Source organism: Centrocercus urophasianus, unplaced genomic scaffold (assembly GCF_019232065.1).
Source record: "Centrocercus urophasianus isolate 14NV4802_14NV808 unplaced genomic scaffold, USGS_Curo_1.0 seq_1493, whole genome shotgun sequence".
Classification (NCBI taxonomy): Eukaryota; Metazoa; Chordata; class Aves; order Galliformes; family Phasianidae; genus Centrocercus; species Centrocercus urophasianus.
In genome coordinates, this window is record NW_024884690.1 from 25,799 (window position 1) to 45,712 (window position 19,914).

A 19,914-nucleotide genomic window follows, 5' to 3' on the forward strand; every position below is an offset into this window, starting at 1 on the left:
CCCCCCCCCCCCCGCTTGCCGCTGGGGGCCTGTCGGGCGCCCCCCAGGGGGTCGGGGCCCTGAAGGTGGGCGCCTCTTGGGGGGGTGTGGGTGGTCAATAGGGGATGGAGCTTTGAAGATGGAGGCCTATAGGGGGTCACGGGCCTGGAAAATGGGAGCCTGTAGGGGCCTTAGGAGGTCTGTAAGAGGTGAGGGTCTTAAAGGTGGAGGGCTGTAAGGGGTGGGGGGGTATTGGGGATGCAGGGGGCTCATAGGGTTTGTAGGAGGACTGCAGGGTTGGGGGGCCTGGAAAATGGGAGCCTATGGGAGGTTATAAGGTGAGGGCTTTAAAGATGGAGGGATGTAGGGGAATGATGGCCTTGAAGATGGAAGGGTATAATGGGGCCTATGGGAATGCAGGAGGCCTGTAGGGGATGGAGGGCCTGGAGTGTGGGAGCCTATAGGGGCCGTGGGAGGTCTGTAAGAGGTGAGGGTCTTAAAGATGGAGGGCTATAGGGGATGGGGGGGTGATATTGGGGATGCAGGGGGCTCATAGGGCTTGTAGGAGGCCTACAGGGGATGGGGGGCCTGGAGAATGGGAGCCTACAGGGGCTGTAGGAGGTTTGTAGGAGGTGAGGGTTTTAAAGATGGAGAGATATTGGGGATGGGGGGGGGATGATGGCCTTGAAGATGGAGGCCTGTAGGGGATGGGGGGCCTGGAGGATGGCAGTCTATAGGGGCTGTAGGAGGTCTGTAAGGGGTGAGGGCAAAAAGGATGGAGGCATAGAGGGGATGAGGGCCTTGAAGATGGAGGCCTATAGGAGACGTGTAGGGCTTGGGGTCTTGGGGATAGGGAGGCTATGGGCAATATAAGATGTCTATAGGGTACGTATGGAGGCTTACAGATAACATAGGAGACCTTAAATATGGAAGTGTGTAGGGAGTGGGGAGGAGGGGGGGTCAGTTGGGAGGGGGTTTAAGAGGGAAAGATAGAAGCCATAAGAGGCCTGTGGGGTGGGGAGTGTGCATACAGAGCCTATAAGGGCTAGAGGAGGTGATGGCCTTAAAGAGGGGATGGGGGGCCCATGGCAGCAATAGGGGGCCTATGGGGGCTGAGGGGCCTTGAAATGGGGGTCTGTAGGGGGTGTAGGAGGCCCGTAGGGGATGGGTGAGGGAGGTCTTTGAGGTGGCAGCCTATATGGGGCATAGGAGGACTATAGGGGGATGGGGTCCTTAAAAATAGGAGACTGTAAGGGATGTAGGAGGTCTGTGGGAGGGAGGGGGAGGGGAGGGAGCTTGGAGATGGAGGCCTGTGGGGCTATAGGAGATCTTTAGGGGGTGCTGGTAGTAGAGGTGGAAATATATAGGGGCAATAGGAAGCCTGCAGGGAGTGTAGGGGGCCTTAAAAATGAAAGTCTATAGGAGGCTGATGGAGGCTGCAGGGGAGGGGGTCCTGAAGAATGGAAGCTTATAGGGGATGTGGGGGGGATGTAGGGGCCTATAGGGAATGGGAGCCTTGAAGAGGGGAACCTGTAGGGGTTATGGGAGGCCTGTAGGAAATGTGTTTCCTGCAGGGGGGATCAGAGGCTTGTAGGGGGTGGGGGGTGTCTTAAAATGGGGCTCTCTGGGGAGATAGGAGGCCTATAGGGGCTGTGTAGCCATGCAGGGGATGGGAGCCTTGAAAGTGGGCTTTAGGGGCTGTGGGGGGTGCTAACAATGGGGCTGTGTGGGATGACCCCAAAAAAGTGCCTCAGGTGGGAAGGGAGCAGAGGAGACCCTGAGTGAGGGACGATCTGGGTGGGTGGGGGTCCTTGGGGCCCTGCCATGGGGATGGGGACCCTGGTGGGGTCTGAGCTGGGTTCTGAGATCAGCCCCCCACCCTCCCATACTGCAGGGTCTGATGCGACCGGCTGTGGGGGCGCCTCCCCTTTTGCCCCCCCATCTTTGCTCTGGAGGGGCTCCTTCCTTTAGCCCCCCTGTTTTTTGGGACCACCCTTTTGCTCCTATCGTTTTGGGCTCCCTTTCCTTTAGCCTCCTTTTTGGGGGGCTCCCTTTTTGATCCTCCCTCCTCCAGGCCCCTTCTTTTTAGGACCCTGCCTCCTTTAGCCTCCCCCTACCTTCAGGGCTGCCCCTTTTTGTCCCCCTGCTTTTTGGGGTTGCCCTTCTTATCCCCCTTCCTTTTTGGGACCCCCCCCTTCCTTTTTGGGACCCCTTTCCTTTAGTCTCCAGCTTTTTAGGACCTCCCTGTTTTTTACCCCCAGCTTTTTAGGACCCTTTCCTTACTCCCCCCTGCTTTTTGGGGCCACACGGTCTCCCCACACCTGCCGGCAGTGCTGCAATTTGGGGCCAGGCTCCGCTGCTCATTGCAATGCGTGTTGTGTAAGTACTGCTGCTGCTGTGGAGCTGCAGCCCAGAACATCCGTGGGGCTCAGCTGTAGGAACACGGATCCCAAAGGAGGCAGCCCTGACCCCCGAGGAGGAATCTGCCCCTCTCAGCATCCCTGCAGTGGTGCAGTTCTTAAATCCTCAGCTGTGGGGATAAGAGGTGAATCCTGCAGGGAATCCTCTGTGCCAGAGGAGCAGAGCTGTGTCCCGTAGCCCTGCCAGTGGTGGCCCCCTGGTTTTCTGCTTTATTTGTGGGGTTGGACTTGCTGCTCGCTCAGTCTTTCCCCCCCCGGCTCCTCCCAGCAGCCCTGGGATGTTCTGCAGTGCTTTGGGGGAGCAGAACCCAAAACTCCCGGAGCTGCGGCAGCTGGAAGGAACCTCCTCAGCTCCTCATCCAGCACCTCCCAGTCTTCCCTAAACTGGAGAGCCCGGCGCCGGGCCCAGTGCTCCGGATGGGGCCTCCCCAGTGCAGAGCAGAGGTGGGAGCAGCTCCCTGCCCTGCCGGCTGTGCTCCGTGCAGCCATCTCCAGGGAACCGGTGGCCACCAGGGCACGCTGCTGGCTCATGGTCACCCTGTAGTCAACCACTGGTCAACCAGTTGGCCACCATTGGCTTTCTTGGCCGCTGGAGCACGCTGCTGGCTTGTGGTCAGCTTTTGGTCAACCGTTGGCCAACTGTTGGTCAACCAGGACACCACTGGTGTTCTTGGCCACCATCAGCTGTTGATCAACCCTTGGCCAGCTTGGCCACAGGGCTGTAACTTCCAGCTCACGATCAACCATTGTCCAACCGCTGGTCAACCAGGATATCATCGGTCTTCTTGGTCACCAGAACTGCTGCCTCACGGTCAGCTTTTGGCCGACCGTTGGTCAGCCGTCGGTTATCCAGGACACCGTTGGTGTTCTTGGCCACCAGGACGCGCTGCTGGCTCACGGTCAGCCGCTGAGCAGCGAGGACACGGGTTGCATTCTTGGCCAGTGGTGCACACAGCTGGCTGGCAGTCAGCAGAATGAAGCCAGGCTCACCAAGCAGCTCTGCTGACAGGTGAAGGTTTGGAGCCTGGCAGCGGGATGCAGAGCATCCCTCATCCTGCAGCCCTGCTCCCAAGCTGCAGGATGTGGAGGAACAAATCTTTTCAGCTGAGCTCCTTTCAGCACAGTTTAATGGAGGGAAGGAGGAGAAGCACTGTTGGGTGGCAGCAAAGCTTTTGGTGCTGAGCTCCACGGGGAAAGGAGCTGTTTTCCCTCTTTGATCCGATTCCCTCTCACTGGAAACAGCAGAGCCGTTGATGCCACCAGCCCAACTCCAGGCTGCCAGCTGAGTGAGAGCTCCGTTGTTCCTGCAGACCCTGGGCACTGTAGCGTTGCTGCCAGTCACTCTGTGCCTGGAATGCTTTCCCAAGCTCTCCCTCTCATTTTGGGAGAGGAGCTGCAGCTGGAGCCCGGTGTCAATTGTGTCCCTACCCCCCTTTGTCACACCTGGGTTGGAGGTGGCATCGCGAGGAGGTGCGCAGGGAGATGAAGGATGGATGGGATGGTGGAGGGACGGACAGACAGATGGAGGGGTGGATGGATAGACGGACGGATGAAGAATGGATGGGGGGAAGGATAGATGGACAGGAGGATGAGGAGATAGATGGGCTGATGGAAGGATGGGCAGAGAGGCAGATGATGGATGGACAGACGGATGATGGAGGGATGGACAGACGGATGATGGAGGGATGGACAGACGGATGATGGAGGGATGGACAAACGGGCAGATGATGGGTGGACAGAAGGATGAATGATGAGGGAGGAATGGACGGATGAATGTCGGGTGGACGGAAAGGGGGAGAACTGGGATGACAGAGGGATGGACAGACAGGAGGATGGACGGACAGAAGGGCGAATGGAGAACGGCTGGGCTGATGGAAGGGTGGACGGATGAACAGATGATGGATGGACAGAAGGATGAGAGCTGGAGGGGGTGGATGACGGACAGACAGACGGACGCCAGCAGCTTTCTCCAGAGCCGTTTGTTCCGTTGCCATGAGAACCGGCGCTGCTGCGGCGACGGCACAAAGCGGAGCGGGGCTGAGCGCCTCGCCTTCAGCTCTGCTGTTCCCCCTCTCCCCAAATCCCGCAACCCAGCGGCGTCCCCACGGCTCGGCTCTGCTGCTGGGCTCCGCTGCGCGCTGACGCCGTGCCACGCTCCCACGTTTTGGTGAAGGAGATGCAGAGAGCGGCGAGCTCAGCGGCTTTGCTCATCCCTGCGCTGCGGGCCCGGCGCTGCCGAGCGGTGCTGCTCTGGGTAGGGGGCACCCCTGGACCCCCACCACCACGGTCCCCATCCCGCAGGTCCCTGCTGAGCCGGGCGGCCGTTCCTCCCCCCCGCGCACCGCGTGCCGCAGCTCCATGCGATCCCGATGGACGCGATCGCGAGCGGCCGCCTCAAGAGGAAGTTTGAGGATGCGGACGTGGGATCCCCGGCGTCCAACTCGGATGATGAAATCTCCAACAGCGACAGCGCCGACAGCTGCGACAGCGTCAACCCCTCCAGCTCCAGCGGCTTCATCCGTGAGTGGGATGGGGACAGGGATGGGTTATGAGGATGGGGTGTAGGGGTGGGGATGGGGTGTGGGAATGGGGGCAGTGGCTTCATCCGTTAATGGGTTATGGGGACAGGGATGGGGGATGGGGATGGGTTATGGGGCGTGGGGATCGGGTGTAGGGGTGGGGGTGGGGTGTGGGGATGGGGACAGTGGCTTCATCCATGAATGGGTTATGGGGATGGGGATGGGTTATATGGGGTGTGGGAATGGGGTGTAGGGATGGAGATGGGGGCAGTGGCTTCATCTGTGAGTGGGACAGGGATGGGGTATGGGGATGGGGTGTAAGGATCCATGAGTGAGATGGGTTGTGGGGATGGGGATGGGTGATGGAGTGTGGGGATGGGACAGGGATGGGTGATGGGGATGGGGGCAGTGGCTCCATCCGTGAGTGGGGTGGGGATGGGTGATGGGGTGTAGGACTGGGGATGGGGGGATGGGGATGGGGGCAGTGGCTTTTTCCCTGAGTTTCCTTGGGAACGTGGAGAGCAAACAGTGACAGAGTGAGGGGATGGAGTGTGGGGACAGAACAGTGACAGTGAGGGCATGGCGTGGGGATGTGACATGGGAACAGCAAATGGTGGTAATGAAAGGACTGGGGGTGAGGGATGGAAATGGAGGTGGGCACAGTGACGATGATGGGACAAGAGCGGGGGACAGCAAAGAGTGGCAGAGTGAGGGGACGTGGATGGGGACATGGGATAGGGATAAGACATGGGGACAGCAAACGGTGATGGGGAGGGGACAGGGTATGGGGACAGGAAAGAGTGTCAAAGTGAAGGGGACAGAGCGTGGTGACAAAGTGAGGGGACAAGCATGGGGATGGGACATGGAGACGGTGAACAGTGAGTGAGGGGACAGGAAACAGTGACAGCGAGGGGATGGAGCACAGGGGATGGGGACAGATGAGGGGAGAGGGCGTGGGGGTGGGACAGGGGTGGGGACAGACCCTGGCTGTGAGGGGATGCTGGCCTTGCTCCCCCCCCACGCACGCCCCTCGCAATCGCACACCTTCATCCTCAAATCAGGATCCCGCTGGCGCCTCCCCTACTGCAATACCTCACGATAACGGAATTAACGAGGCATTGGGATTAATGGGGTTTATCCTGACAGTATCAGAAGGAAGCACGCAGCCCATGCGGGCACGGCTCGGTTGCCGACACCTGCTCAGGGCTGCAGCAAAGCTCCCTGCCACCCCATCCCATTGCACCGGGAGGCGCCGGGGCTCCCGTTCCCATTCCCTCGTCCTCCCTCTTTGCAGCCACCTCCATCCTGAAGAGGCAGAAGCAGCTGCGCAGGAAGAATGTGCGCTTCGACCAGGTGACGGTGTATTACTTCGCCCGGCGCCAGGGCTTCACCAGCGTGCCCAGCCAGGGTGGCAGCTCGCTTGGCATGGCCCCGCGACACAACTCGGTGCGCAGCTACACGCTGTGCGAGTTTGCACAGGAGCAGGAGGTGAACCACCGCGAGATCCTGCGTGAGCACCTCAAGGAGGAGAAGCTGCACGCCAAGAAGATGAAGGTAGGATCGGGCATCGCCCTTTTTGGGTGCTGCTGGGTTGTGGTCGACCACCTGTCAGCCGTTGGTCAGCTGTTGGGCAGCGAAGACGCCCTGCTGGCTCGTGGTCAGCTGTTTGTCAGCTGATTGTCGGCTGTTGGTCAGCCGTTGGTTGACTGCCTGTCAGCTGTTGGTCAACAGTTGGGCAGTGAGGACGCCCTGCTGGCTCGTGGTCACTTGTTTGTCACCTGATTGTCTGCTGTTGGTCAACAGTTGGTCGACCAGGGCGCACTGTTGGCTCACGGTCAACCGTTGACCGGCTGTTGGTCAGCAGTTGGCCAATGAAAACATGCCAACGATCAGCCACTTGTCAACCACTGGTCAGCTGTTGGTCAAGCAGGCCGCGCTGCTTGCTCATGGTCAACCATTGGCCAACCGCTTGTCAACCGTTGACCGGCTGTTCCTCAACCACCGGCCACCCAGAACGTTGTCGGCCATCTTGGCCACCAGGGCGCACTGCTGGCTCCTGGTCACTCTGGTCCTTCTCCACAGTTCCCCTTCCAAACTTCTCTGCTGGAAATTCCAGTCTGGAAGGTTGTGGTACCTGAGATCAAATCCCAGCTCAACCCTTTTCCCATCCTGACCTCGTTATGGCGTTGTCTGGGGTTCGGCTTCATTTAATGTGACACGACCCTGGGATTAATCAGGCTGCTGCTGCCATGACAACGTTTGGCGGAGAGATGCAGAGCCAACACTTCTTTTTTAAATCTTTTGTTAAATTGAACTTTTTCTGCCACTTAAGCTATCGATGGGGAGCGCGTTATGGATGGGGTGGTGAGGGGGATCAGTCCCCACGTTTCTCATGAGGGTTCTTGCTGCTTCCCCCCCTCCTCGAAACGTTTCTGTTGCGATTTCTAGCTTCGTTCCAATCCCAAACCCTGCAGCTCCCAAGCTCTCCAATCCCAAAGCTCTCTCCAAGCCCCGATATTTTGGGAAGCAGTGACCTCCTTTTCCTTGAGCCGTTTGCAGCACGGAGGGAAGGAGGCAGAGGTGCCCTCCTGAGCGCTGCAGCGTTGCTTTCCTGCCTTTATTGCAGATGCGGGGTCCCGCAGACACGGCGCGCTCCTTCCTGCTGTGTCTGGGATGGGTTGGGGTTGGACTGGGTGATCTCAGACTTCCAAACTTAATGATTCTGCAGCACGGGGGACCCCGCGGGTCCCATCATGCCGTGCCGGGGGTCCGCAGCCTCCCAGCACGGCGCTGAGCGCTGACCTGACCCCGCAGCTCACCAAGAACGGCACGGTGGAGTCGGAGGAGGCGGAAGGGCTGACACTGGAGGACATCTCAGACGACGACATCGATGTGGAGAACGTGGAGGTGGATGACTACTTCTTCCTGCAGCCCCTGCCCACCAAGCAGCGGCGGGCGCTGCTCCGTGCCTCCGGCGTGCACCGCATCGACGCCGAGGAGAAGCAGGAGCTGCGCGCCATCCGGCTGTCACGAGAGGAGTGCGGCTGCGACTGCCGCCTGTACTGCGACCCCGAGGCCTGCGCCTGCAGCCAGGCGGGCATCAAGTGCCAGGTGAGTGACGAGTGGCAGAGGGCTGCAAGGGATCTCGGGGGTCCTCTGTCCAACCCCCAGAGCAGAGGCACGGCACTGGGGCAGGGCAGGTTTGGATCTCTCCAGCAAGAAGCGCCTCCCTGCTCTGCTGGCCCTGTGCCGCAGTGCCCCCAGGGAACCTTTTGCCTTCTTGGCCACCGGGGCACGCTGCTGGCTTGTGGTCAGCTGCTGGCCAATGTTACAGCATTGGCCTTCTTGGCTCTGAGGGCCTCGTGGTCAGTTGTTGGCCAACCAGGACGTGCTACTGGCTCACGATCACCCTGTGGTCAACTGTTGGCAATGAGGTCACGCTGATGGCTTGTGGGCAACTGGAGGGCAGGTGGAGGTTGGATGTCAGGGAAGTTGTGTGCTGTGAGAGCGGTGAGGGGCTGAACAGCTGCCCAGAGAGGCTGCGATGCCCCGTCCATCCCTGGAGGTGTTGGAGGCCAGGCTGGATGGGGCCCTGGGCAGCCTGGGCTGCTGTGAAATGTGGAGGTTGGTGGCCCTGCGTGTGGCGGGAGGTTGGAGCTCCGTGATCCTTGAGCTCCCTCCCAACCCAACCATTCTGTGATTCTGTGAACTGTTTGCCAACTCTTGGCCAAGCAGAAACCCATTGGCATTTTTGGCTGCTGGGCTGCACTCGCTGGTTTGTGGTCAACCATTGGCCAAGAGCAGCCCGCTGGCGTTCCTGGCCACAAGGGCACACCGAGGGCCTGCAGTCAACCATTGGTCAACCACTGATCACCCATTGGCCAACCAGGCTGCCGTTGGTGTTCTTGGCCACCGGCGTGCACTGCAGCCTCACCATCACCCATTGGTCAACCATTGGTCAACCTGTTGGCCGGCAGCACGCAGTACTGGCTCGCAGTTGCCCTGTTGGCCACTGCAACTTCATCCTTGGAGCTCCTTCTCCGTTCGGGTCGCTGCGTCAGGCCGGAGGCAGAGCAGCGCTTCCCGCAGCCTCGCTGTCCCCACAGGTGGACCGCATGTCCTTCCCCTGCGGCTGCTCGCGGGACGGCTGCGGGAACATGGCCGGCCGCATCGAGTTCAACCCCATCCGCGTGCGGACTCACTACCTCCACACCATCATGAAGCTGGAGCTGGAGAACAAGCGGCAAAGCGCGCGGCCCGGCGACGAGGAGCTGCAGGGCGCCGGCAGCTCGTGGCCCCCCGGCACGCAGCCCCCTGAGACGCAGGACTTCCAGGAGTTCATGGCCGAGAACGAGACAGCCGTCATGCACCTGCAGACCGCCGAGGAGCTGGAGAGGCTGAAGGCCGAGGAAGACTCCAGCGGCGGCTCCGGCGTGGAGAGCGTCGGCGTCTGCATCCTGGAGGAGCCGCTGGCCGTGCCGGAGGCGCTGTGCCCGGGGTTGGCGGCCCCGATCCTCATCCAAGCGCAGCTGCCGCCGGGATCCTCCGTGCTCTGCTTCGCCGACGGCGCCGAGCAGCCGGCGGCCGCGCAGCCCTACTTGAACGCCGCTCCGCTGCTGTACTACCAGGTGGAGCCGCGCTCCGCGCCGGGCCCCAAGGGCGAGAACGGTGCCGACGAGCGCCCCAAGGACACCGGGACCGACGCCACGGCCCCCGCAGCGCCGTGCAGCCGCGCCGCCCCGAGCAAAGGGGACGGGGCGAAGGGCGCGGGGCCGGAGGGCGCGCAGAGCTGCGCTGCGTCGCTGGGCCCCGCGGCGCCCCGCGAGGCGCCCGGCCCCGAGGAGCCCCCCCGGGGGGTGTGAAGCCCCCCGCACGTTATTTATTGAGGAGATTCCAAGGCGCGGCGCTGCCCCGAATGGGGAGGGAGGGAAGGGAGGAGGAGCGGGGACCGCTCAAACGGATGGCGGCACGCGGAGCGCCGAGGGGACGGACGGACAGACGCGCGGACAGACGCGCGGGCACGGAGCCCGTGGGGCTGCAGTCCTGCTTGGGGCACCGAGACGGACGGACGCACGGACACCGCGGGCCGCGTCCCCGCGGAGCTGCTTGGGGCGCCCTGTGCTCAGCGGTGCCCGCTTCTCCCCGCTGCCCACCCAGGGCCCCTCCTCCTTTTTGTCTTGGACACAGAAGACTTTGGGGTGGTTTGTGTTTTGTTTTTGGTTTTTTGTTGTTGTTGATTTTTTTGGGGTTTTTTTTGTTTGTTTGTTTGTTTTTTAATTATTCTTTTTTGTATTCTTTTGTTTTTGTTTTTTAATTATTCTATTTTTTTAACGTGCTGAATGTTTACGGGGCCGCACCGCAGCCCAGCGCCTCCCCACCCCCACAGGGAACCCCACAGCCGCTCCAGTTGCACAGAGAGGGGTGAGAACGCAGACACGGACGCTCCTGGAACCGCTCCGACCCCCTTTGCTCACCGCTTTCACCCCCAGGACCTGCAGCCGTCCGCCCGTCCCCAGGACTGCAGCCCTGCTCTGCGCTCCCAGCGCCGAAGCTTCGGGCTTTGCCATCCTCCTCCTCCCCCCCGGCTGAGACGCCCAGAGACGGAACCGGGACCGACTCGGCACAGCGGTGCTTTTCTCCCTTGCGTTCGTTTTGCTTCCACGCTCTCCGCTGCCGAGGTGCTGCGACCCGTCGTGCCGCACCGAGGGGCGGCGTTGGGGCAGGGGCCGCCCGGTGCCCCGCAGCACCGCTCCGTCCCCACACTTCGGTCCCCACAGCAGCTCCAAGCGCTCCCCCTGCCCCCCCCCGCTCTGTGCCCCCTCCCCGGGCGCAGTGGGTGCTTTCCCCCCCTCTTCCCTCGCACACCGCCGGCGGTTTTCATTTCTATTCCACTGTGAATCCAAAGCTGTGTCGGGTCCTCCCTGTTATTATTATTATTTTAGCTTTTTTACGGTTTTGTTTTGTTGGGTTTTCGTTTGTTTGTTTGTTTTTCCCCACGGTGAGAATGCTGTATTTAAAAAGAGAATATTTAAAGAGTAACAAATAAAGGAGGCTCCGAGCCGCAGGGCGCAGAGCGAGGGAAAGCGCAGCCGGGGGGGGGGGGGCACGGGGGCACCGGCCTCAGCCACAAACGGGGCGGGGGGGGGGGGGGGGGTGCCTTTAATTAATGGGGCTGGGATGGAGGTGGGGATGGGATGGGGGTGGAATGGAATGGGGGTGGAATAGGGGTGAAATGGGGATGGGATGGCAGTGGGGTGGGATGGAATAGGGAGAGGGATGGGAGGGAGGTGGGGAGGGCATGGAAGGGGGTTGGGGAGGGGATAGGGATGGGATGGGGGTGAAATGGGATGGGGGTAGAATAGGGATGAAATGGGTGTGGGGATGGGATGGGGTGGGGGATGGAATAGGGATGGAAAGGGGGTTGGGATGGGATGAAATGAGGGTGGGATGGGGGTGGGGATGGAATGGGAGGGAATAAGGATGGGAGGGGATGGGGTTGTGGGTGAAATGGAATGGGGATGAAATGGGGATGGGATGGGGGTGGGGATGGGATGGAGGTGGGGATGGGATGGAGGTGGGGTTGTGGGTGGAATAGGGATGAAATGGGGCTGGGAATGGAATAGGATGGGGGTGGGAGTGGAATGGTGATGGGGTGGAATGGGGTTGAGATGGGGCTGAGGATGGGGCGCTCCAGCGGTGGTGTCACACAACAGGCCGAGCCACGCTGCTGCTCCACTCCTTGCAGAGCAGCATGGAGCTTAACGAGGCACAGCTTAACGAGCAGAGGGGCAGAGCTCAACAGCGCTGCACCAAATGTGATGCCGTCGCACCAAAACTCAACGACACCAATGCAGAACTGAGTTCAGAGTCAGAGCTCAATGGGGTCCATCCAGAACTCAGTGACCCCCGTGCAGAACTTGATGGAATCAACAGAAAATCTACTGCTGGAAACATGATGGCATCACATCAAAACTCAACGACACCAATGTGGGACTCGATGGCATCAAATCAAAGCTCAACACCAACGTGGAACTTGATGGCATCAGGGCAAATCTCAACTGCAATGCAGAAAATGGCACCAATGCAAAACCCAGTGATGTCGAGGCAAAACTCAACAACCCCAAGAACTCAATGCCACTGCAGGACTTGAGGACATCAAAACTCAGCGCTGATGTGGGACTGGACATCAAGTCCAAATTCAGTGACATCAATGCAGAACTCAGCGATGTCAAAGCAGAACTGACGACGTCACATCGAAACTCAGCAACACCAAAAGAGCTCAGCGACACCAAAACAGAACTCGATGGTTAATGCAGAACTCGATGACATCACATCAAAACTCAGTGACACCAAGGCAGAACTCGATGACACCACATCCAACACAATGACATCAGTACAGAACTCGACACCATGTCCAACTCAGTGACACCAACGCAGAACTCAACACCACGTTGGCCCCGCATCCTGAATGGGGACATTTGTATCTCCCCCTTCCCCCCCAGTGCAGCGGTGACCCCCTGGATCCCACGTGGAGCGCAGGGTCCCATCCCCAGCCCCAAACCCTCTGTGAGGAGCAGCGATGCGCAGAGCTGAGCCCAGTCCCTGCTGGGGGGGTCGCGGGGTGGGGGGACGCCCGTTCCCCCCACAATAAACATGTAAAGTGCTGCAGCGGCCATGGGGGAACAGAGGCGCAGGGCATCTCCCTGACGGGGTGCAGGGACGCAGGGCTGCCATCCTCCACTCTTCAGTGCCTCCCGTCCTGCTCTTGCTGACCCCCCCAGAGGTGGGGGGCACAGAGCAGCGCCACAGCAGACAATCAGCGCCGCTCATTGCTTCGCTCCTGCATAGTTGAGGGACAGCAGCACCATGCTGTTGGCCAGCAGGGATGCCTCGGAGGCTGCAATGGGAGAGAGGGAGGCTGAGGGGGTCCTGTGCCCCCCATTGAGCCCCTCAGGTCTGTTTGGTTTCCCCTTGTGTTGGGCGGGCTCAGTCTGTACCCACAGGGATCCCCTCCCTCAGAGCGGGTTGGGGGGGGACAAAGGCTGAATTCCACAGGATGACTGGGATGGGAAGGTCCTGAAAGATCTTAGAACCACAGGATGGTGGCATTGGAAGGGTCCTTAAAGGTCCCAAAACCACAGATAGGGTTGGAAGGGTCCTGAAAGATCATAAAGCCGTGGGACGGTTGGGTTGGGATGGCCCTGAAAGGGCCCTGAAAGATCCCAGAACCAGGGGATGGTTGGAATGGAAGGGTCCTCGCAGCCCCCCCAGTCCCAACTCACACTCTGGGCTGCTCCCACCTCCCCAGCAGCCACCCTGGGCCCCATTCACGGCCCTGAGCCCCTCCTGGGATGGGGGACCCCCACCCCACACACACACACACACAGCTCCCTCCCCTTCTCCCCCAACCCCCCCGTGGCGCAGGGTCACTCCCCCTCCCCCCCGCACACCTTGCAGCACGCAGGACAGCCTCAGCCACTGCTCCAGCCAGGCTCTGCACTGCGCCGCACTCAGCCGTGCGGGGTTCAGGCCCCGCAGGTAACAGGCCTGCAGAGGGGAGGAAGGGGGTCAGCACCCAAAATTCCCAACTGCGGGATGAGGGAGGAGGCCGGGACCCCGCCAACCCCCAGCCGGGGGGTCTCTCACCGCTCTGAGCTCCTCCTCGGAGAGCTGTGCCAGGCCCAGGCGAGCCAGCGCGCGGTCCAGGTGCCGGATCTCCAGGAGGTGGGAATGCAGGCGGCGCCGCACCAGGATGGCGGGCAGCAGAGGAGTCAGGAACAGCACGCGGCTCAGCGCCCGCTGCGGGACGGCACGGCGTGGGGACGGGCACCAGGCATGGAGTGCGGGGGGGTGGGACATGGGACAGAGCAGAGATGGAGGGCACAGAGAGGGGCAGAGAGCGTGGCACAGGGTGGGCATGGAATGGGACATGGGGTGTGGAATAGTACAGGGGACACAGCATGGAGCAGGGACTGACTGGGACAAGGGGCATGGAATGGAGTGGCACATGGGATGGGAAACAGGGCATGGGACAGAGTGGAGATGTGGAGCACAGAGAGGGGCACAGGGCATGGCATGGGGTGGGGTGGGGATGGAATGAGACATGGGGCATGGAATGGAATGGGACACAGCATGGTGTGGTGCAGGGATTGACTGGGACAAGGGGCACAGCAGGGAGTGGGGATGTGGGGCATGGCATGGGACACAGAGCATGGGATGGTGCAGGGACTGACTGGGACACGGGGTATGGCATGGAGTGGAACATGGGGTGGGACACGGGGCATGGGACAGTGGGCACAGAATTGGACAGGGAACGGCACTGAGTGGGGATGGAATGGGACACGGCACGGCACAGAGAGGGGAACAGAACACGAACGGGGCATGGTGCGGGGCACGAGGTGGGGCAGGGATGTGGGGCACAGAGAGGGGCATGGAATGAGGCACAGAGCAGGACGTGGAGTGGAGCACAGAGTGGGGCACTGGAGCATAGCATGGAGCGGGGATGGAGTGGGACGTGAGCATGGCACAGCGTGGGGCACAGACTGGGACACAGAGGTGGGGCAGGACGCTGAGGGGCATGGAGTGGGGCACGGGGTACATACAGCACGGGGGGGGGATGGAATGAGGTGGGGGTGTTGAATGGGGCACAGAGAGGAACATGGAGTGGGACAGGGGATGGCGCACAGGGTGTGGGATGGGGCCCAGAGTGGGACACGGGTCATGGAATGGAACAGGGCACGGGGCAGGAGACGGGACTGGGACACGGCGTGGGGCACGGGGTGTGACATGGGATGGGGCACAGAGAGGACATGGGGCACGGAATGGGGCACAGCGTGGGGATGGAACGAGACACAGGGTGCGGATTGGGGCAAGAAGGGAAGGCAGTGGGGCTCGGCGTGGGGCGCGCAGCACTCACCACGTGGGCTCCCCGCAGCTCCGCCAGGCGCAGCGCCGGACCTGAGAAGAGTGGCTGCACGACGCAGAGCTCAGCCACGAGGGGATGGCGGCCGCGCTGCACCTGCACAGAACCAGGAGGTCAGCAGTGCCACAACGGGGGGGTGGGATGGGATGGAATTGGGGATGGGATGGGGACCAATAATGGGATGGGAGTGGGATGAGGACGGGGGTCGGGATTGGGATGGAGTAGGATGGGAACTGATAATGGGATGGGAGTGGGGCTGAGATTGGGACAGGGATAGGAGGTAGGATGAGGATGGAGAAAGGGATGAAAAGCGGATGGAGGTGGGATGTGGTGTGGTAATGGGGAAGGGATGGGATGGGGGGGAACGGATTGGGATGGGATGGGGAGTGGAGGGGGTATGGAGATGGGATGGACATGAGTGTGGGGTGGGGACTGATAATGAGACAAGGATGAGGAAGGGGATGGAGGTGGGGAGGGGGTGGAAATGTGATGGGAGTGGGGAAGGGGACAGGGAAGGGATGGAAATGAGGGTGGGAACAGGCTGAGGGTGAGGACTGATAATGGGACAGGAATGGGGAAAGGGATGGGAACGGGGTGGGATGAGGGTGAAAGTAGGAAACGATAACGGGGAAGGGATGAGAGCAGGGATGGGGAGGGGGATGGAGGTGGATCGATAACGGGATGGGGATGAGGATGGGGCGGGATGGGGATGGAAATGAGGGTGGGATGCAGAAGGGGGTGCAGAGCCCACCTCAACGCAGAGATCCCGCAGGCGGCGCTGCAGCTGTTGCTGAGGCAGGGACTGCGCAGCTGCGTCCAGGCAGCTGAGCACTGCAGGGTAGGCGGCGCGGCGGGCGCTGTGGTTCTCCTCACTGAACTCCTGCTGCTGCTGCGGCGTCCTGAAGTGGCGGACCAGGTGCTGCCGTGGGACGAAGTCCCTGAGGGGGGGGGAACGGAGGGCAGGAGGGGGGCAGGAAGGGCAGAGGGAGTGAGGGGGGGGTTCCAGAAGGGACAGGATGCCACAGGAGGGGCACAAGAGGGGCGGGGGGAACAGGAGGGACGCAGGAGGGGCACAGGGGGGCAGGGAGGGGGCAGGGGAGCACAGAATAGACAGGAGAGGCAGGGACAGAGGGGACACGGGGGATGGGGGGGGCACAGAATGGACAGGAGGGGTAGGAGGAGCACAGGGGGTGCAGGGGGAGCACAGCATGGACAGGAGGGGCACAGGAGTAGCAGAGGGGACACAGGATGGACAGGAGGGGGTACAGAGAGCACAGAAGAGTCAGAGAGGGGCACAAGAGGGGCACGGAGGACAGTGAGGGGGCACAGGAGGGGCGGGGGGGCACAGGGGAGCCCATTAAACTCTCCAGTTGTATTCACAGCTCCAGAACCAATTGGCCGCAATTGGAAGGAGTGCCGTCAGCACAGAGATCCTGGGGGGGGGTGGAGGGGGGAGGAAAGAGGGGGGACCATTTTGGATGCTCCTGGTATGAGCGGGGAGAAGGCAGAGGGGGCCGAGAGACACAACTCACATCAGCAGCAGGACCAGGAAGTTGGCGAAGGGCGGAATGGCGATGAGAGCGACGGGGACGGCCTTGAGGACATCCCTGCGGAACTGCAGAGCGCCATCAGAGGGACGCAAACCATCCAAACCCCCCCCCTTTCCACCCCCCCACACCGCCCAAGGCCCCCCCCAGCCCCCTGGAGCAGCACCCACCTGCCGCAGCCGCTCCATGTCCCTGTAGTTCAGCTGCGCAGCGCTCAGCCCCTGCCGGGCCATCGCCTGTCGGATCCGTCGCACCTCCCTGGCATCGGCCAGCAGCGACTCGAGCCCTGAGGGACACACGTGGCACCAGCAGAGCCCCCTCCCTCACAGCCCCCTCCCCTCACAGCAATGCATATCAGGGGTCTGGGGAGGCCTAACTGATAGCTGGGGGTCTGGAGGGGGTCCACATACAATATCTGCAGGTCTCAGCCAAAAATTGGGTGTCCTTATTTCGTACCTGGGGAGTCTGGTAGGGCCTAACTGATACCTTGGGGAGGGGGCTGGAGGAGCCTAGCTGATACCTGGAGCCCCCTCCCCTCAGAGCAATGGATATCAGGGGGTCTGGGGATGCTTGACTGATAGCTGGGGTTTCTGGACGGGGTCCACACGCAATACCTGCAGATCTCAGCCAATAACTGGGGGTCCACATCTGGTCCCTGGGGGTCTGAAGAGGCCTAACCAACACGCGGAGGGGCCTAGCTGATAACTGGGGGTCTCAGAGCCCCCTCCCCTCAGAGCAATGGATATCTGGGGAGGCCTAACAGATACCTGGGGATCTGGATGGGATCCACACACAATACCTGCAGGTCTCAAACAATATTTGAGGGTCCTCATTTCGTACCTGGGGGGTCTGGAGGGGCCTAACTGATACCTGGGGGCCTAACTGATACCTGGGGGTCTTGAAGCCCCCTCCCCTCAGAGCAACACGTATCTGGGGGTCTGGATGGGGTCCATACACAATACCTGCAAGTCTCAGCCAATAACTGGGGGGTCCATATCTCGTACCTGGGGGGTCTAGTGGGGCCTAACTGATACCTGGGGGGGCTGGGGGAGCCTAGCTGATACCTGCATGTCTCAGAGCCCCCTCCCCTCAGAGCAGTGCATACCTAGGGGTCTGGGGAGGCCTAACTGATAGCTGGGGTTCTGGAGGGGATCCACACACGATGTCTGCATGTCTCAGCCAGTAACTGAGGGTCCTCATTTTGTATCTGGGGGGTTTGGTGGGGCCTAACCGATACCTGGGGGAGCCTAGCTGATACCTGGAGCCCCCTCCCCTCACAGCAATGCATATCAGGGGGTCTGGGGTGGCCTAACTGATACGTGGGGGCCTGGAGGGGGTCCACATGCAATACCTGCAGGTCTCAGCCAATAATTGGGAGTCCACATCTGGTCCCTGGAGGGTTTAGTGGGGCCTAACCAACAGGTGGAGAGCCTAGCTGATACCTGGGGTTCTCAGAGCAATGGATATCAGGGAGTCTGGGGCAGCCTAACTGATAGCTGGGGGCCTGGATGGGGTCCATATGCAATCCCTGCAGGTCTCAGCCAATAATGGGGGTCTTCATTTCATACCTGGGAGGTCTGGTGGGGCCTAACCGATAGCTGCAAGTCACGGAGCCCACTTCCCTTGAAGCCCCCTCCCCACAAAGCACCGTTACCTGCAGTGAAGGCAGAGTGCAGAGCGTAGAGGCGGGGGAATCTGTGCTGCAGGAAACGTTCGTAGCGGCTGCGGAGCCACCGAGCGCCCAGAGCCCAGCGGGAACTCGCCTTGGTGGGCAGGGAGAGCACCGGGGGGGGCCTGAGGGGGAAGGAGGGGGTTAATGAGGTCAATTAGGCATCTTTTAATGAGGTTTCTCGGCTCTGCTCCTTCCGAGGAGAGTCACGGTCTGATATTCAGGATTACAGAGAGATGTGTGGATTGCAAAATGGGGGCCCCAGGGGGTCTACAGCTAGGGGCTGGGGGGGTCCACACACAATACCTGCAGGTCTCAGCCAATAACTGGGGGTCCCCATCTGGTACTTGGGGGGCCAAGTGAATCTGGGAGCTCTTAAGGGGATCCACAGGCGACACCTGGAGGACTCAGCCAATAACTGGAGATCTACATCTGCTACGTGAGGGGCCCGAGGGGGGTCCACAGCCCCTGCCTGGAGATCTCAGCCAATACTGGGGGTCTGGAGGGGGAGAGGAGAGCGGGGGAGGGGATAAGGGGAGGGGTTGCATGGCCTCTACCCAGGAGCTCTGTGCCTGGGACAGGGGGTCTGGGGGGCCATTATCGTGGGGCCTGGAGGGGTCTATGGGTGACAGCACTGCGGCGCTGAGGGCGGCACCGGGAGCGCGCGCGGCGGCCCGCGACCACCGGAGGTGAGGGGAGAAGAAAGATCTCAGAAAGCCCCACAACCGCTCCAGGCGTCCCTGTGGGCTGCGGGCCCGGCCTGGGGAGCGACCGTGGAGCTCCACGTTCGGTCACGGCGCTCCGCAGGTAGAGGGGAGGCCCACGCCCCACGCCCCACGCCCGACCTCGCAGCCGCCCCAGGCTCGGCCCCGCTCACCTCAGCGCCGTCAGGAGAGGCGGAATGGGACCCCACAGCCGCTCCGCCCCGCACCGGCCCATCCAGCACAGCGCCATCTTGGCGGGGGAGGGGGCGGGGCACGTGACCGGAAGAGGAAACAGTTGAGGGATGAGGGCGGAAGTGGCAATGGGAGGCATGGCGGCCTCCATCTTAGAATGGGGCCCCGAACGGAGTGGTTCTTTGGACGGAGCTCCCAGCAGAGCGCGGCCTCATCCCCCGCCGCGTGTGGATCAGCGCTGCTCAGAGCCCCCGTCTCCTTTTCTCCCCCAGGGGAAAAGTCTCAGGGCCTTCGGCCCGTCCCCACCACGAGGGGCTCTGGGCCCCCACAGCTCTGCACCCCCCGCGGGGCTCCCAGCACCTCTCAGTCTGCCCCGAACTGGGGAGAGAGCCCAGCACTGGGCCCAGTGCTCCGGATTTGGCTCCCCAGTGCAGAGCAGAGCGGGGAGCTCCTCCCTGCCCTGCTGGCTGTGCTTTGTGCAGAGCCTCACAGGGAACCGTTGGCCAGCAAGGCACACTGCTGGCTCACAAACACCCTGTGCTCAACTCTTGATCAACCTGTTGGCCACCATTGGTTCATGAGGTCACACTGCTGGCTCACTGTCACCCTTTTTGTCAACCACTGACCAACCAGGACCCTATTGGCCCTCTTGCTCACCAAGTCACACTGCTGGCTCATTGTCACCCTCTTGGCCAACCATTGGACATCTGGACCCCACTGACCCTCTTGGTCACCAGGTCACACTGCTGGCTCATTGTCACTCTTTTGGATCAACCAGGACCCTATTGGCCCTCTTGGCCACGAAGGCACATTGTCACCCTCCCTGCCGCCAGGTCGCACTGCTGGCTCATGGCGAACCAGCAGTCAGCCACGACGCCATGATGCTTTAAGCCACCATGATGCACCGTTGCCTCATGACCTCATTCTCCACCAGCCTCCCCTGGCCCCCCCGCTCTCCTTCC

At 61.4% G+C, this 19,914-nt stretch overlaps 2 protein-coding genes across 2 annotated transcripts; one reads left to right on the forward strand and one right to left on the reverse strand.

Annotated features, from left to right (window-relative positions):
* Positions 1 to 4,735: 4,735 nt before the first annotated feature.
* Positions 4,736 to 9,780, forward strand: CSRNP2 (cysteine and serine rich nuclear protein 2). Its single transcript, XM_042815340.1, has 4 exons — positions 4,736 to 4,919; positions 6,213 to 6,472; positions 7,733 to 8,029; positions 9,025 to 9,780. Exons 1-4 carry the CDS (start codon positions 4,769 to 4,771, stop codon positions 9,778 to 9,780), a joined length of 1,464 nt encoding a protein of 487 aa, XP_042671274.1. The 5' UTR covers positions 4,736 to 4,768.
* A 2,417-nt stretch (positions 9,781 to 12,197) lies between these two features.
* Positions 12,198 to 19,236, reverse strand: LETMD1 (LETM1 domain containing 1). The gene is made up of 9 exons (XM_042815341.1): positions 18,934 to 19,236; positions 18,042 to 18,181; positions 16,558 to 16,673; positions 16,373 to 16,455; positions 15,592 to 15,778; positions 14,835 to 14,936; positions 13,565 to 13,717; positions 13,369 to 13,465; positions 12,198 to 12,815 (listed from the first exon to the last, which is right to left on the reverse strand). Exons 1-9 carry the CDS (start codon positions 19,101 to 19,103, stop codon positions 12,745 to 12,747), a joined length of 1,119 nt encoding a protein of 372 aa, XP_042671275.1. The 5' UTR covers positions 19,104 to 19,236; the 3' UTR covers positions 12,198 to 12,744.
* Between the last annotated feature and the right edge of the window lie 678 nt (positions 19,237 to 19,914).